The 16,511-nt window shown below is 33.3% G+C and overlaps 2 protein-coding genes across 2 annotated transcripts; one reads left to right on the forward strand and one right to left on the reverse strand.

Annotated features, from left to right (window-relative positions):
- The first annotated feature begins 72 nt into the window (after nucleotides 1-72).
- On the forward strand, nucleotides 73-10,025 carry LOC135135319 (negative elongation factor B). Its single transcript, XM_064064345.1, has 6 exons — nucleotides 73-216; nucleotides 2,873-3,116; nucleotides 3,175-3,273; nucleotides 8,185-8,976; nucleotides 9,144-9,551; nucleotides 9,599-10,025. Exons 2-6 carry the CDS (start codon nucleotides 3,000-3,002, stop codon nucleotides 9,944-9,946), a joined length of 1,764 nt encoding a protein of 587 aa, XP_063920415.1. The 5' UTR covers nucleotides 73-216; nucleotides 2,873-2,999; the 3' UTR covers nucleotides 9,947-10,025.
- LOC135135322 (exopolyphosphatase PRUNE1) lies at nucleotides 9,828-11,367 on the reverse strand. The gene is made up of 4 exons (XM_064064347.1): nucleotides 11,246-11,367; nucleotides 10,972-11,195; nucleotides 10,644-10,918; nucleotides 9,828-10,588 (listed from the first exon to the last, which is right to left on the reverse strand). The coding sequence occupies exons 1-4, from the start codon at nucleotides 11,288-11,290 to the stop codon at nucleotides 10,023-10,025; spliced, it is 1,110 nt and encodes a 369-aa protein (XP_063920417.1). The 5' UTR covers nucleotides 11,291-11,367; the 3' UTR covers nucleotides 9,828-10,022.
- Between the last annotated feature and the right edge of the window lie 5,144 nt (nucleotides 11,368-16,511).

Here is a 16,511-nt window from a genome sequence, read left to right on the forward strand (position 1 = left end):
GACCAATCACAACGCGGCATTTTAAATAGGTGAACGTCCTTTGTTTTGTTCGACGATTTTGACAGCATCAGATGTGTTTTTTGACAATATTTTCATAACGTGTCAAAGGAGGTGCGTGTTTATCGATGTTTATTGTTAAAGAAAAGGCTTTTTGTAATGTATGTGATAGAAATACCGAATTTAAGTGAACAAATTGAACTACTTGAATTTTTCAAGGTAACTTTTTAATAAAGTTAAATTTTTGAGAAACTTACCCTGTTTTCCAAACCTAGTCGGCCATGTCCAAACGTACCCTTTCAAAAAAAGTCAACATTTCAAGGAAAATATCCCGCTTTTGAAGAATACGGTTTCAAAATTAGGAATTTTGCTTTGTGTTAAACACTTTTTCCTCTTGGGCCCCTTCAACACACATCGTTTTTTTATCAAATTATCCGTTTTTCAAGGTACCTTTGTTGAAAGTTAAAATTCGCCTTTTTGGCTTGTTTTTTGTTGGGCCTATGGTTGGGCCACTTCAGCACAAAAATGAATACGGTTTCGTCCAAACAGGTTATGAAATTAAGGCAAACCTATTTTTACTAGTAGGGTCCATTTAGAACACAACCCGTTTTTAATGATTTTAGCCTGGTTTTCAAGGTAACTTTTGAAAAGTTAAATTTTTTTTAAGAATTTGCCCGGTTTTTCGAAGTCAGCCTTTTCTAAAAAAGTCAAAGTTTTAAGGAATATATCCTGCTTTATCAAACGTGAATACGGAATTACAAAAAAATAGTGAGCAATCTTTTGCATTCGAAGATGATTACTTTACAGAATTTAAAAAAAAAACCTAAATTTAAAATAATAGAAACAAAACTGAATACACCAAAAAATGGAAAAAACAAAGTTTACTATAAAATTATGTTATAAATGTTGATTGTACATTTAATGTAGAAGTAGTTAATATGCCTAGAGGTGCCACTAATGCGAAAAGATTGTTAAATATAGCAGAAGACTCAAGAACAAAGAAAAGTATAACACAAATAAAAATAAAGATAGATTATGTTGGCAAGAGCCGTTATTGTTGCATTAACTTATCATACAAACATTATGCTCGGTAAAGAATATAACGATAATAAATTAAAATATACAAGAATGGGAAGAAATTTACAAACAACTTTAGCTCCAGAGCTATGTAATCAGCTTGGAGAATATAATAAAATTTATTTTACTTTAGATGATATTCCAAATATAGAAAAAGTATTAAATATTCAAATAAAAGTCGTATCAGCGGAATGCTTTAATTCCATAATATATTCGGGGCCTGAAAAAGATGTAAAAATATATTTATATAAAAATGGAAATCATTTTGATACAATCAATAGTATGACAGCTTTCTATGGTCAATATTATTATTGTGAAAAATGTGATTAAACCATGTCAAGACAAAGATAAACATAAATGCAAAACGAAGGATAAAACATGCATAATGTGTTTTAAATCTAATCATAAAGAAGACTCAGCAAAAAGAATATATTGTGAAAAATCCAATAGATACTGTTTTAATCAAGAATGTTTACAAAATCATTCTGAAGTTTGTGAAAAATTTTACAAATGCTTAAATTGTAATAAAATACTCAAAACACGTGATAAAATGTTCGATGAAGGTAACAAAATAATTGAAAAAGGAAATAACAAGTTTAATATGTTTACCAGCAACAGAGACTTTAAATATGTTGTATAGACCGGCTATCACCCTACATTCTAGTGTATTTTGTTGAAGCAGTTGCGTGCACATGAAACGCCGCCATTGCTGGTCTCTTTCTGTCAACCTAGACCCAACTTAAGGGGACTCGCTAGAGGAGTTGTAACTTTTTTTTGGTTTTTTGTTTGAAAAAATGATATTAATATAGATGTATCATACATCAAACTGCAGCTTTTTTCATATTCTAGACCATAGAGACCAGTTCAATCAATTAAAAAAAATTGACTGAGAAATATCGTAAAAAAGCACTATTCTATGTTTTCTTTTCAAGTTTTTTGAGTCATAACCATCATAGAATCGCTTGAAAATTCGCACATGGACAAAGCATCACTTTTTACAGGCCGCAGAGTCATTAAATGTTTGTTAGTGGTACAATTTGTTTAAATAATAATGTGTTTATTAAAATCAAAATATACCACAAATTAATGCAAAATACGTCGAATAATTTTAACAGGAATATCAGAGGAAAATTAATGATATATTGCTTAGCAGAGTTTTGAACAAAAACTAACAATTATTGAAAAAAATGGGTATCAATTCCACAGAATTTGAGCCGTTAGTTCAGGACTTTGCCGATAGGAGCGCCACTACAATTTACGGAAGCGACTTTCCAAGTAAAACCCATTTTTTTCAGTAATTGTTAGTTTTTGTTAAAAACTCTGCTAAGCAATATATCATTAAAATATTTTTTTTAATTAACCGGAACTATCTCAATTCTGTTTTGGAGTTTTCGTTAACAGAAGTACCAACGTCTGTTTGTTCGGTGCTGAGTGTGGATTATTATTTGTTGTTTTTTGTTTATTGGACCTAGCTTCTAGCATATAATGCCAATCGTATCGCGTTTGTTACGATAGTATTTAATAAATTAAGTTAACTTTGAACAAAAAAGCCACTGAGCTGTGCTGTACGATGGTGTCGTAATTCGAAACAAAGGAGTAGTTGTCAAGAAGGTATTTCATTTCATCGGCAACACCTTACTATTCCAAATAAACTTGTTAAGATTCGTGTTTTTATGCGTTTGAAATTGTTGAGAATTTAAATTTGGCGCAAGTTTGGTACTAAGCAATATGGCGACTGCCGGCTTCAAGTTTTAGGCCACATAGCCGGTCTATACATATTTAAAGTCTCTGGTCGTAGATCCCTCAAGGTTGTCACGTGACTTGGTGTCCGAAAATTCCGATAGAGTGCGTAGTGATTTCGTTAGTAAACATGTCAGAAATATGTAAATAGTGTGGTATATAGTTAACAGAAATATTTCGCAACCATGTCTTCGTCAAGAAACGATTTCCCTCTGGAAGCCCTAAATATACATGGGCCAAACTTCCTTAAACATGCTTTAACAAGTTGTACTGATCCTCTCAAGGCTATTGAAGAATTTCAGGTGAGTTTAAATTAGGTTATGATTGAGTTATTGCAGTGGCGGTTATATTTATTTTTAGGTAACAAATGGTATTCTTCTACCTTCATTGCGTCCGATGCTTCCATTACTTGACTTACATGGAGTGAGAAGATTAGATTTTCACATGTCCGTTGTTGAGGTAAATTATTTCATTATGAATTAGCGTAACTGTGGGTGATTGGTTGCAGTTCTAAACATTCTCTGTGAAGCTACAAATAAACTTGACAATGCAGTTATTTCACACTAAGTTTCAGTGATACCATTGGAAATCATTTATTGCATGCTTAGTAGTTGCTTGCAGACATTAGTAAAATTTAGCCTTTCGACAAATGTGATGTGTGAATAAGATTTTGCCACATTGTAATTTGTAAAAATGTTTAAGCACATAGACTATCCAAGCGTTAAATGGCTGATAATAAATTTAACATGCAGAGTATAATTACGTGGCCACGTTTAAAGAAAATATTTCAAAATTAGTTTCTCGTTTGAAAAGCTAATATAGAATGGAGAATCTGGTGTCTGATTTAACATTACACTTCAGTAACCAGTGATTAAGTGTAATTATAATTCATGATATTCATTTACCACAAAAACAATTCCTAATTTTTTCAAGGTTGGGCATTCCAAATTATCTCAGTCCATCAAGTCACAGATTATTTCAAGTCTTTAAGTTATTTTCACTTACAATGTGGTAATTACTTTTAGAATATTTTGTATTCTTTTATAGCATTGGCAAATGTTTATTAACATGTGCACTGAATTGATAGAAAAATAATTCTGTTCGTGTTGTAGGTTTATCTACAGAGTATCTATAAATGATTCATACATCCAGCAGTCATTGTATTTTTTTTTTATTAAACAATTTTTGCGCTTGCAAAAAACTATGTTTTAGATACAGTTCCATTTTTACAATCAAAATTTAAATAAGTCACAAAAAATGTTGAAAGCGACCTCTATCTTGTTATAAACCTAATAATTTTACAGAGGTATGGCGATGAGTGCATCATTTATAGACACTTTGTGTAAATATAAATAATATTAGATATTTTTATTATGTTAATCCATCATTTTGCAGTTGGTGTGCAATTATTTCGCGTGTCACGAGGTTTAATACTGGTTTACTATTTAAAATAACATATTTCATTTATGAAGTAATCACACTGAATATTTCTTGTGTGTGAAAAAAAAATGGGATAAGTTTTTACATTTTCCACTGGAAATTACTTGACTAATTCTGAGAGTATTGTTATTTGACAAAATTATCTTAAGGGTTTCTAAATGATTTTTTTTTGTGATATGTGCAATAGTCATTTTCACGTAACTCAGTCCTCAATGTTTTCATCATTTTATTATATTTATATACATATTTATTTATTTATTTGTTCACAATTTCATGTTGTTAATGATCCATATGATATGATCGAAAAAAAAAGAGTCGTCTAGTAGGCTATGAAATTTATTTAAAAAAATATATATATATTTTTATGAAGAGCTGCATTGCCAACATCATTGTTTTAAAAATAAATTGCATGACCCCTGAGAAGACTTTGTTTGATCATATGATACTTTATTAATTTACTTGCAAAGTCCTAAATAAACCTCAAATTTAGATTTTTTTACATGATCTGGACTTTCTGTTGTTTTTTCATAATTTCTTATTGTTAAAAATACATCGTCATCAACAAGTAGTGTTTGAGTTGGCAATAGTGGTAACCAATTCTGAGAGAATTTTCTAGCACTGCTATTGTCAATCCTGATTCAAGTTTTTGGCGCTATGTTATTTTTAAAGTCGAATTTGTCGCTGACGTTGCTGTTCGCCGTTGACGTTGCCGTTGTAAGATAAATACGCAGCGAAGATGTGCGTCTTTTATATCATCCGTTGAAAGTTGGCACGCCGTTGGGGTGACGTTCGAGATTACCAATTTTTAACTTTACGCCGTTACGTTGCCGTTGACGTTGGGTTTCCAACCAATCAAATTGCGGTAGGGTGCAGTGCTGCCAACCTGAAGGAAAATCCCCTGAAGTAGGGGGGACATTTTTCTGGTTGACAGCACTAATTCCACGAAAATCAAATTTTGATAGAGATAATGAAGTCCACTAATATTAAGTCATTTATTTAATCACCTGTTTACCTAAACCCTCATATTTTAAATAGCTGCCATAATTTTCTATACTGTAGCTTTCTGTCAGTACTTATGCATTGTTAAAGATAATTCTCGACGTTTAAATCAACTAGATTTATTGCTGTTCGTTTCAAAAACAGATTAGGTATTATAACTACAAGGGCTTGCATTTTCCCCTTTTTTCTTAAATATGTGTAGTCTTCTTTTCACAACAAGAAAGGTAAAACATGTTTAAAATGGTAAATTTTTGTAGGGAAGTATCGATTTTGGAATTAGGCTCCGCCCCTCGCTCTGACAACGAATGAAAAATTGATCACAATTGAGCTTGGGATGGATATGGGTGGGGCTTAATTTTTGGTTTATTTTTTTCTTAAAATATATAGTATTCTTTGAACAGCACGACACTCAAAAACATGTTTTTTATTTCTTGTAGAGAAATATACATAGCCATCTTCTCACAACAAGAAACTTAGAACATGGCTAAAATGGTACATTTTTGCAAGGAAATATGGATTTTGCAATTACGGGGCGGAACCTAATTGCAAAATTGATATTTCCTTATGCAAATTTTCCATTTTAAACATGTTTTAAGTTTCATGTTGTGAAAAGAAGTCTACACATATTAAAACAAAAAGGCAAAATCTAAGCCCGCCCACCCTCCCTATCTCAATTGTGATGATTTTTTTTATTCGTCGTGAACCAAGGGGGCGGACCTTAACTGCAAAATACCTATTTCCTTACAAGGAATTAAAAACATGTTTTTGAGTATTGAGTTGTTCACAGAATACAATGTATATTTAGGAAAAATCCAAAATATAAACCCCGCCCACCCACCCCATCTCAATTGTGATGATTCTTAGAAACTTAAAACCTTAGATCATATAATTATTTATTTATTATATGAGCTAAGCTTAAAACACGTTTAAAATTGTAAATTTTTGTAACAAAATATGGATTTCGCAATTAGACTCCACCCCTAGGTCTGCCAACTGAAAACTTAATTACTATTTAGATCAGGGCAGGATACTCAAAAACATGTCTTACGTGGTAATTTCTTGTAGAGAAATAATAAGGATTTTGCAATTAAATTCCGCTCCTTTGGCTCTCGACGTTAAAAAAAATCATCACAACTGAGATAAGGTGGATGGGTGGGGCTTATATTTTGCCTTTTTTCTTAATATACGTAATCGTCTTTTTAGAACAAGAAACTTAAAACATGTTTGAAATGGTGAATTCTTGTAGACAAATATGGATCTTGCAATTAAGCCCCGCCTGTCGATCTGACAACGAATGAAAAATTCATCACAATTGACAATTGAGATCGGGGCAGGTATGGGTCGGGCCTAATCTTTGGCTCCATTATTTTCTTAATACGTATGTATACATAATATTCTTAGAACAATACGATACTCAAAAACATGTTTTTAATTTCTCGTAGAGAAATAAGGATTTTGCAGTTAAACTCCCCCCCCCCCTGGCTCACGACGAATAAAAAAAATCATCACAATTGAGATAGGGTGGGGTTACATTTTGCCTTAAAGAAACTTAAAACATGTCTAAAATGGTAAATTTTTGTAGTAATCAACTTAAATCCTCAACTTCAACGTCAACAGCAAGTTTATAAATCCCACTTTAAGCTCTCAAGAAAGTTTCGTAATGATAATTCTGTAACAGTCAATAACAAATTTTGGCGTCGATTAAATGTCATTATCAACCATGACAATTTTGACAACAGGAAATAAGGTGGAGTGACAGATCTACCAATTTTAAGCAAAATTCATTGATATCAATTGAAACCATGGAGATCTTACCTTCATGATTTAAACAGTACCTGTGATTACGTATACCATATGATCGAAAAAAAGTCCCGGAGTAGACCATGAAATTTATTTTTAAAATAATGGTGTTGGCAACACCAACGCGTTCCTTGTTCATTTTGACAGTTGCAGTCATACAAAAGTCAAATAGCTGCAATGTCAACTTCATTTTTTTCAAAATCAATTTCATGGCCTTCTAAAGTACATATTTTTAGTTGTATATTATTTGAAAACAACGCTTTGTGGAACTCAACATAACTTTTGTTGCATTTGAAATGTGTAAAAATATGGAAGGCGCATCATTTAAAACAATCAAAATAAGATACAATGTAGAATATCCTGTATATGATTATAATAATTATTGATGTGGATTTGTGGCGAAATTAATAATATAATCTAATCAATGTATATCATTACTTGGTCTTAGTACCCGTAATGATAGAAGTCTTGCCTGAATGCCGGTCATTTCCGGGTCAGTGGTGGGTCTTATATCGTCTATGTATGTTTTATATACTTCTGAATCTAGATAAATTAAAAAATCAACCTTGGTAACAAAACGTGGAAAAGATTTGTATTTTCACTTAAAAAAATCAAATTATAAATTAAACTGCCAAATTAAGGCAAGTCCTTTGCGACTTATTGAATACATTCTCAGAATATAATATCTCCGTTATTTACAAACTTATTGTTACGAAATTTTAAATATAACATGTCCACACTTTCCACGCAGGGGCAGTTCGTTGAGAAAACAGTTTCCTATAATCTTTTTTAATTTTGTGAAATTTTTACATCACGTATCTTAAAAATCAAAACCTCATTGTATTCATAATAATTATAATGATGCCTCTATCCCACTTGTAATACATATAAAAAAAATTATATAGTTTTGTAGGCTGAAAATAATGATTAAAAGCACGTTCCATTAATAATTGAAATTAAAAAAAGATTGTAGTAAATTGTTTTTTTTTAACTACCCCCGCGTTATATAGTGGACATATTTAAAATTTCACAAGTTTCTTATGCGTCGAACGTGAGCTCGCCTTAAGTAAAATTTTCAGTAAACATATTAATGTTTATACTAACTGAAAAATATTTTTAATTGTTTTATAGGAACTTCGAGAAAAACTTATAACCCACATCAACGAAATCGGTAAACAAGAAGGTCGTGAAAGAGACAGAAAATTAAGAGAGCTGCTAGTTAAAAGTTTCCCCGTTGTTAAAGTGAAAGCTCTGAGACCAATAGTAATGGCAATTTTAAAAAACACCCCCCTAATTGACGATAATTACTTAAAAGTATTAGTAAGAGACCGAGAACTGTATAATGACACCGACACAGAAGTAAAGCGACAAATTTGGAAAGACAACCAATCGTTATTCGGCGACGAAGTTTCACCATTACTCAGTCAATACATCAGCGAAAAAGAAAACGTCTTATTCGACCATACGAACCTGAGCACGCAATTCTTCGGACCTTCACCCAAAGTGAGAAGACAAGGCGAAGTAGTACAAAAATTAGCCCACATGATAGGAAACAGCGTGAAACTGTACGACATGGTTTTACAATTCTTACGTACTCTATTTCTTCGGACCCGTAACGTTCATTACTGCACCCTGAGGGCTGAGTTGTTGATGGCGTTACACGATTTGGAAGTCCAGGACATAATTTCGATAGATCCGTGTCATAAATTTACGTGGTGCCTTGATGCTTGTATTCGAGAAAAGAATGTGGATATTAAACGGTCGCGGGAGCTGCAGGGATTTTTGGATAACGTTAAAAGGGGCCAAGAACAAGTTTTAGGTGATTTGTCGATGACTTTATGTGATCCGTACGCTATAAATTTTTTGGCGACGTCGGCCATAAAGATTCTGCACCATCTTATATACGTGGAGGGGATGCCAAGAGTAAGTATACGTTGATTAAGCATACAAGAGCATTTTGCGAAGCAGTAAATTACATTCTTTTTTATTTTATTTTTAATTTGTTGGTGGGTTAAAATTAAGATGTGCCCTTGGAATGATCAAAAACTTGGTAACGTTGCCAACATAATTTTTTTAACATTAAATTTCAGGATAACACAATTTTGATTCTTCTTTTGCGAATGCTGGCGTTGGGATTAAGTGCGTGGGTTATGATCGACTCTCAGGACTTCAAGGAACCAAAATTGGACAGCCAAGTTGTCACAAAATTTCTCCCGGCTTTAATGTCTTTGATGGTGGATGACCAAGTTCGACAATTGTCTAGCAAGCTGCCCCCAGACGAAAGAGAAGCGGCAATTACTGTTATTGAACACTCAGGGCCCCTTCCAGACGCTGTGGAGGCCTACATCCAAGATAGTTCCGTAGCCAGTATTTTAGCTATGTATTACACACTTAACGTAGCGCGGCTTAAAGACAGAGTAGGATTATTAAGAATTTTGACGGTGTTGGCCAACTGTAAGGACGACAGGGCTTTTGAAGATCCGTTTTTGCATTCTCTTGTAAGTATTCACGCTAGATTTAAAAATGAAACTAAAAACCTGTTTAGGTTGCTTTCCTTATCCACAACCCCGACGAGTTTCAAGCGGAAGATTTCTGTACGGCTCTTTTTGACGAGTTTTTTTTTGCTGGGTTGTCAAGAGAGAATGTAACCAGGCATTTGTTAAAATTGCTCTGGTATGTACATTCCCGGTTGCCGGCCAGTCGTTTGCATACGCTCATGAAAGCGCTACAACCTACTCACCAACACAGCGAAAAGGTTCATAGTTTATATGAAGTACTTCAAACGAAAATAAATTCGCAAGAAGAAACGACTGTACCCCTTGAAATGGATATTGATCTCAACTCACCCTTGATGAGTGTGCCAACGCCTGCTCCATACCACCAAACGTTATAGAATGATTAAATTTGTTATAGTTTTTTTAGAATATTATTTATAATTTCCTTTGTTTTTTAATAAAGAGCTATACTATTTAGCTTTTACATTCTGAAGCAGCCTGATTCACAAGAGGTAAAATAAATTTGCGTGTCAATTTAATATTACCTTGACTAAAACAAACAACGCTTTCGTTTTTTGTAACAACTTCTGTTAGCATTAAGTCTGAACCTGCAATCTGTTGACTGTTTTTCAAAATATTAATTAAGGTATTTTTGAAGTGCGAGTCTGTGGAAAAAATCGCGACATCTCTTCTAACACCTTTGCTGGCATCAATTCCTATGACAACTGCGCTTGCGCTTTTGTTTTCAGTTATAAAAGTTGTAAGTGCGTTGTATGCATCTTCACGTTTTAAATAGTCCTCCACTAGCATTGGTAACCCAGGTATTGGGATACCTTTCACTATTTTTAGGTCTCTGTACAGCAAGTCTTTAGTAGTAAGGGTTGAACTGTCATTGTGAACTTTCCACAATAAATCAAAGAGGTCTTTTCTGTTTGGAGATGTTTTAAGAATGTCTTCTAGACGTTGCGCTACAGTCAAGTCTTCATCAAAAGTTTTACCATGTTCTTTGTTAAGACCAATTGTATCATAAATAATAGTTGCTAAAAAATATATGCAATGTTAGTGACAATTATCAGGATTGTCTGAAATTGTTACCATATAATAGATGACTCAATTCACTAAATAATATTGAAGGATTGCAACTTAAAATTTCATTTGCCACTAGAGTGGCACAGGAACCCACTATTTTAATCACCGTTTTTTCAATGTGCTCTCCTTGGCAAATTTCTTCCTCATTGATGGGTCGATGATCAAAAATCTGGACAACTGTTTTTTCAAGGACTTTGTCATGACTTGACAATACATGGTGGTCCACAAGACTTGTAAATAGTTTTCCTGTTTTTAATAAATTTGCGTAATCTATTTGATCTCTAGAAAAAATCAGAATTGGCTTAGGAAACTTTGCACTTTGGCTTCAGTCAACTTAAAAATGAGAAGGTTGGGGTCAATTCCATATTTTTTCAACAAATAGCAGGTTTCTGTCCGTAGGGGGAAATATTTTGCTTCGACGTTCATGATTGGTATAACTAGTGACGTACATTTCTGGTAATGTATTAAATAAGCTAGTGCTAATGCTGATACTGTAGAGTCTAGATCACAGGATTCATTTCCTAGTACTAAATGAATGGAATTGTATGATGTGAATTCCTACAACAGCTTTATTTAGTCTTCATTTTCTGTTTTTGGTAGATTCATACACGGGCTTGTTTAGCTTTTTGAAGAAATGTTTGAAATTGTTCCATTTATGCTTTGATAATAATCGGATGAGCTTCAGTTTTAGAAGATTGAGGTTATGCTCATAGGTTATGTTTAGAATACTCGACAGGCAAGTTTGAATTAGGCGCCATTTGTTGACCTAAATGCAACCAGCATTTCGTCCTAACATCTACCTCACCTGTGATGCGTAATAAAAGGGATAGATCTTCAATATATTTAAGGAATTTAATATCTTTTAACAGAGGTTAGGAGGTGTAATCAATTTGGTCTGTAAATACATAGAATTATTCTGTTGTTTCTCTTGTTAATATGGGCAGTTTTAACTGAAATTTGCTTTTTTTTTAAAGAACGTGAATAAAATTCAATGCTCTTCCGTTGGTTGTAGGTAAATATATCGTGTAGAAATAACTATACGTGTATACTTTTTATTGGCAGAAATCCTTTTATTTTTCTTCTTTCTATGTACGTAACTTATTAGGACATTTACTAATAAACTTTTTGCTAAAGAAAGATGGAAGTAACTGTATTGTCGGTATCCGGTAGCGTGGGGTATTAGACTGCTCGTGCTCCTCACTGCGGGTTTCCATAATCCTTAAACACTTTGATAGAATAAATGGACAAGAATAAAAATTTCTTGGTTTGATTACAGAAAATTTTGAATTTGAAACGAGAACGTTTTGACATAATATTTTAAACCAAACTGTAGAGTAATTTTTTTTAACAATAATGCATCTTTATTTAATAAATTTATTACGGGTAGATTTTACATGGGAATATTTTTTTATAAACAGATCAACCTGGTCCAGTGCGCAATCAATCAAAAAAACTAACGAATATTGACAAATTGAAACTGAGACAGGACGAAACTTCGGAATGAAATATACCTATAAAAAATAACATAACATTTGTGTTTGTTCAAATGATGAAACATATTCAAGGTTATTTTATTGTTTTCTTATGTTGTTTTTTAATTTTTATGTTTTCCTTCATTGACTTCACATTCATAATTTATTTATAAGAAAGCTTATGATTCAGTCATTCATGTGCTCTTCTCAAATATTCAATGGAATTTTGGAAAACCACCCTTCAAATAACCTTAAATGATGAACAATTCAATAAGATCCAATAATGATCAGAAGAGGAATCTTTCCAGGCGATTCCCTCAGTGCGCTATGGTTCTGTTTGGCAATAAATTCTCTTTTTTAAACATGTTTTAAGTTTCTTGTTATAAAAAGAAGACTAATAAAAATATATTAAAAAAAAGCAAAATATAAGCCCCACCCACCCACCCTATTTTAATTGTGATGAATTTTTTTATTCGTCGTGAGCCGGGGGGTGGAGCTCAATTGTGAAATACATATTTCTCTGTAAAATTTTACCATTTTAAACATGATTTAAGTTTCTTATTATAAAAAGAAAATTATGTATACTGAAAAAAAAAAAAAACAAAACATAAGCCTTGTCCACCTGTCCTATTTCAGTTGTGACGTTTTCTTATCCGTCGTGAGCCGAGGGGGCGATCTTATTGCAAAATTCATATTTCTCGATAAAAATTTACCATTTCAAACATGTTTTCAATTTCGTGTTATGAAAAGAAGACAAATAGATTAAAAAAAGGGCACCGCCCACCCGCCCTATCTTAATTGTGATGGCTTTTTTTAATCGTCGTGAGCCGGGGGGTGGAGCTAAAATAATTGCAAAATACATATTTATCTGTAAAAATTTACCATTTTAAACATGGTTTAAGCTTCTTATTATAAAAAGAAGACTACGTATACTGAAAAAAAAACAAAAACATAAGTTTCGCCCACTCGTGCTATCATACTTGTGACGTCTTCTTATTCAACGTGAGCCGGAGGGCGGATCTTATTGCAAAATCCATATTTATCGTTAAAAATTTACCATTTTAAACATGTTTTCAGTTACTTGTTATGAAAAGAAGACAAACAGATTAAAAAAAAAAGGCAAAATATACTAGGTTTTTCCACATATGTAGCTGATGACTGCAAATCCGAATGTTCTAAATTCTTCAAAAGGTTATTTAAGGTTATCGTAAGCCTGGTGAAAGGTTAATTAAATTTTATGCGTTTATCCACTTCCCAAAAATTAATAACCTCTTGTGGTAACCAAATTTGAATCAAATTTTCGCGCTAAAGTTAATTAACAGCGGTGCGAAATCACATTAGAATAACTTGAATTTGAAAGAAAAAAAATTCAATCAAAAAAATCGTTAAACATAGGCAATCAAATATGCACGTAGCGCTTGGGGTAGTTCTGCATGTTTAGTTAGAGGGCGGCTTGGTAGCGACAGAGGGCACCATGGCGGAGCGTCAGTCTGGATGTGTTTCTGTGAGTGTAATCACGTGGTAAGGTAGTTTTGGTTAGTTGGTTTGGTAGTTAATAAAAATGCCTTTGTTTAACGGCAATCAATCGTAACACCAATGACGTCACAGTTTCCCCAACTCGCGCGGCTAATTCTTGCGGTCTTTTATTCGGAAAAAAGTGCGGACTTTCGTTCCACGCGGACCATGTGATCTAGATTTGTTTTGTTGTTTGTAAATTCGCCAATCAAGTTAGTTTTCTTTTTATCGTCAACTAGTGCTAACACAAATTTAACGATCAGGATTATTTAAATAAACCACTTGCTAGATTTCATGAAATTCACTTATTAGTCAGGATAATAATTCTTTGTTTAACAAATTACGAATAGGTTTCTGGATACATATACGTAAGTGTTACATTATAACACTTCTTAATTCTTCACACAAAATTGCTAATAGTTCATTTACGGCAGTTAAATTAACAAAATTCATACCGCGAACTGACGGGGGGTTAAAATAATTTCTTCCCTTAGGCGGTTATCATCGTTATTATCATAGTTATCAGGATTACATCACCGGGGAATGCCCTCACAACGCTAAAGATTGATTACTTCATCGAGGCAGGTCCTCGCAACGATATAGATTGACTACATCACCGGGTCATGCCCTCACAACGCTACAGATTGATTACTTCATCGAGGCATGTCCTCGCAACGCTAGAGATTAATAACACCATCGAGGTATTCCCTCGCAACAATAAAAAATTACATCACCGAGACGCTTTTTCCTCGCAACGATGGCCTAGTTTCGGACGGCATGTCCGTCGTGGAGATGTGTGATGTGCTGTTTGGGTAGGCTTGGCGATAGATAGAATCACCGTCGAGGGGGAAGAATAGCCTCGACCGGTAGCCCCAAACTCCGCTTGTGCTAGAACGCCTCAGGGGTACTTTTGTTGTACTCCTGTTAACTCCCGTAATAACTTGTGTATTTGCATCCAGTAGTATTCAAATATTTGCATTGATAACATAAACGTAGGGTTTTTGTACTTGTTTGGTTTTCATATGTGTATGTCTGTCAATTCGCGAGTGTCTTCTCTTTTATATTTTAAAGGTGTTTCATTTGAAATGTAATATGTCGTGAATAGATGATAGGGGGTTTTTGGGGCTGAGGAGTGAATACTCGCAGCTTCTTTGCTCCTAAGAGGGGTGCCATTTTAGCCCCTGCCAAAAATGTTGCCTATTATTTCTTGCGCTCTCGACTCACACGCAGTATATGCTCACTTGTATGAAAGAAAAAAAAAAAAACACACACACACACACAACGTAGGTTTCCATTTTGTTAGACGATCACAGCCAAGGCCAAATTTTGAATTTTTGAATTTTTTCGCGGGGCTTTCAAACTTTTTCAAGGTCAATTTAAGGCGGGAAGTTTGGGTTATCACACTCTTTATAAAATTTTGCCACATAAATGTTATTTAAATTTTATAAAATAACATCCACCTGCACGTGTGGTTTAGAAATCCGTATTGAGTTCTTACCCTAGAGATCCAGATTTTTGGAAAACAACTTGAAATTTTGTAATAATGTTTACGCTCTTGCATTGCAGTTGTGGTTTATGAGTTCGAGTTCAGTTTTTGCCCTTGACATACTTAAGGTAATCAGAAAAAAAAATATAATAAAAAACCCTGTTCGTCTCTATAAAACAAATTTGTTTTAGACAGAGTATTCGTAAAAAATACAACATGTAAACTTAAAATTACTGGACATGTGGCTTTTATTATTAAATACTTCTTTTCTGGGATCAGTAGTGATCTTAGCTGCTGATATGTGTTAAAGAATGGCTATGTAATTTGTTAGTAACAACCCAAAATATTACAATGAATTTGTAGTAGCGTTGCCTTAAAAAAAAAACAGGAAATGAAATTTGACCCAAAGTGAATTGAAAATTTAATTTGTCAATTTATGTCAATTCTTGTCTATTTGACAATAATAGTATCTGTTAAAAAGTAATTGACATTTCTGACACATAATAAGAACATAAGTGACAGTTTTTTACCTAAATTTTAAGCCGTTTCAAACTATGAAAAATCATGGCCGACTAGTATAAAGATTATGGCCTGTCCAAGAGGTACGATACGTGCTGCCATCTATTAATAATTGCATTTAATAATTTTAATTTGACTTGACATTATGGGACTTCAAAACGTGTAATGGTGGTTTGTTTCGGTATGAATGCTTTTGTTCATTTCAAAAAGTGTTAATAATGTGTTTGTCGTTTTTGAATTATTAATAGATGGCAGCACGTATGGTACCTTTGGCCATGGCCGACTAGTATAAAAATATATATTGACTGTTCTGTGGTATAAAGATTATGGCCTGTCCAAGAGGTACGATACGTGTTGCCATCTATTAATAATTACACTTAATAATTTAGCAAAATTTTAATTTGACTTGACATTATGGGACTTCAAAACGTGTAATGGTGGTTTGTTTCAGTATGAATGCCTTTGTGCCTTTCAAAAGGTGTTAATAATTCTTTTGTCGTTTTTGAATTATTAATAGATGGCAGCACGTAATGTACCTTTGACATTCCTTTGGACAGGCCATAATCTTTATACTAGTCGGCCATGCTTTGGCATTCCTTTGGACAGGCCATAATCTTTATACTAGTCGGCCATGGAAAAATAAATAAAATCTGACAGAACCATTTCTGACATTTTCCGTTTTTTTTAATTCTTAATCTACCACGGACCAGAAATATTAACTATTATCTAACTCCAAATCTAACAGTTTCTAATATGTATAATATTAATAATCGATATAATAGCATTCATTCTTCCGGACGACTTGTATAAAATCGAATTTGTTGTAAAAAGGAAAAAATTGTTATATCTCCACTACCTACTGAGTTTCCTTAACTAATAAGT

Source organism: Zophobas morio, unplaced genomic scaffold (genome assembly GCF_036711695.1).
Source record: "Zophobas morio isolate AGI-343-1 ecotype UQ-CSIRO unplaced genomic scaffold, CSIRO_AGI_Zmor_V1 ptg000024l, whole genome shotgun sequence".
Lineage (NCBI taxonomy): Eukaryota > Metazoa > Arthropoda > Insecta > Coleoptera > Tenebrionidae > Zophobas > Zophobas morio.

Coding starts and splice junctions, on each gene's coding strand:
- LOC135135322 (XM_064064347.1), bottom strand. CDS start 11,290: ATGGAACAATTTCAAACATTTCTTCAAAAAGCTAAACAAGCCCGT. Junction 11,196..11,245: donor AAAAAGCTAAACAAGCCCGT/GTATGAATCTAC, acceptor AAGCTGTTGTAG/GAATTCACATCATACAATTC. Junction 10,919..10,971: donor CCCAACCTTCTCATTTTTAA/GTTGACTGAAGC, acceptor GATTTTTTCTAG/AGATCAAATAGATTACGCAA.
- LOC135135319 (XM_064064345.1), top strand. CDS start 3,000: ATGTCTTCGTCAAGAAACGATTTCCCTCTGGAAGCCCTAAATATACAT. Junction 3,274..8,184: donor TTCACATGTCCGTTGTTGAG/GTAAATTATTTC, acceptor ATTGTTTTATAG/GAACTTCGAGAAAAACTTAT. Junction 8,977..9,143: donor ACGTGGAGGGGATGCCAAGA/GTAAGTATACGT, acceptor ATTAAATTTCAG/GATAACACAATTTTGATTCT.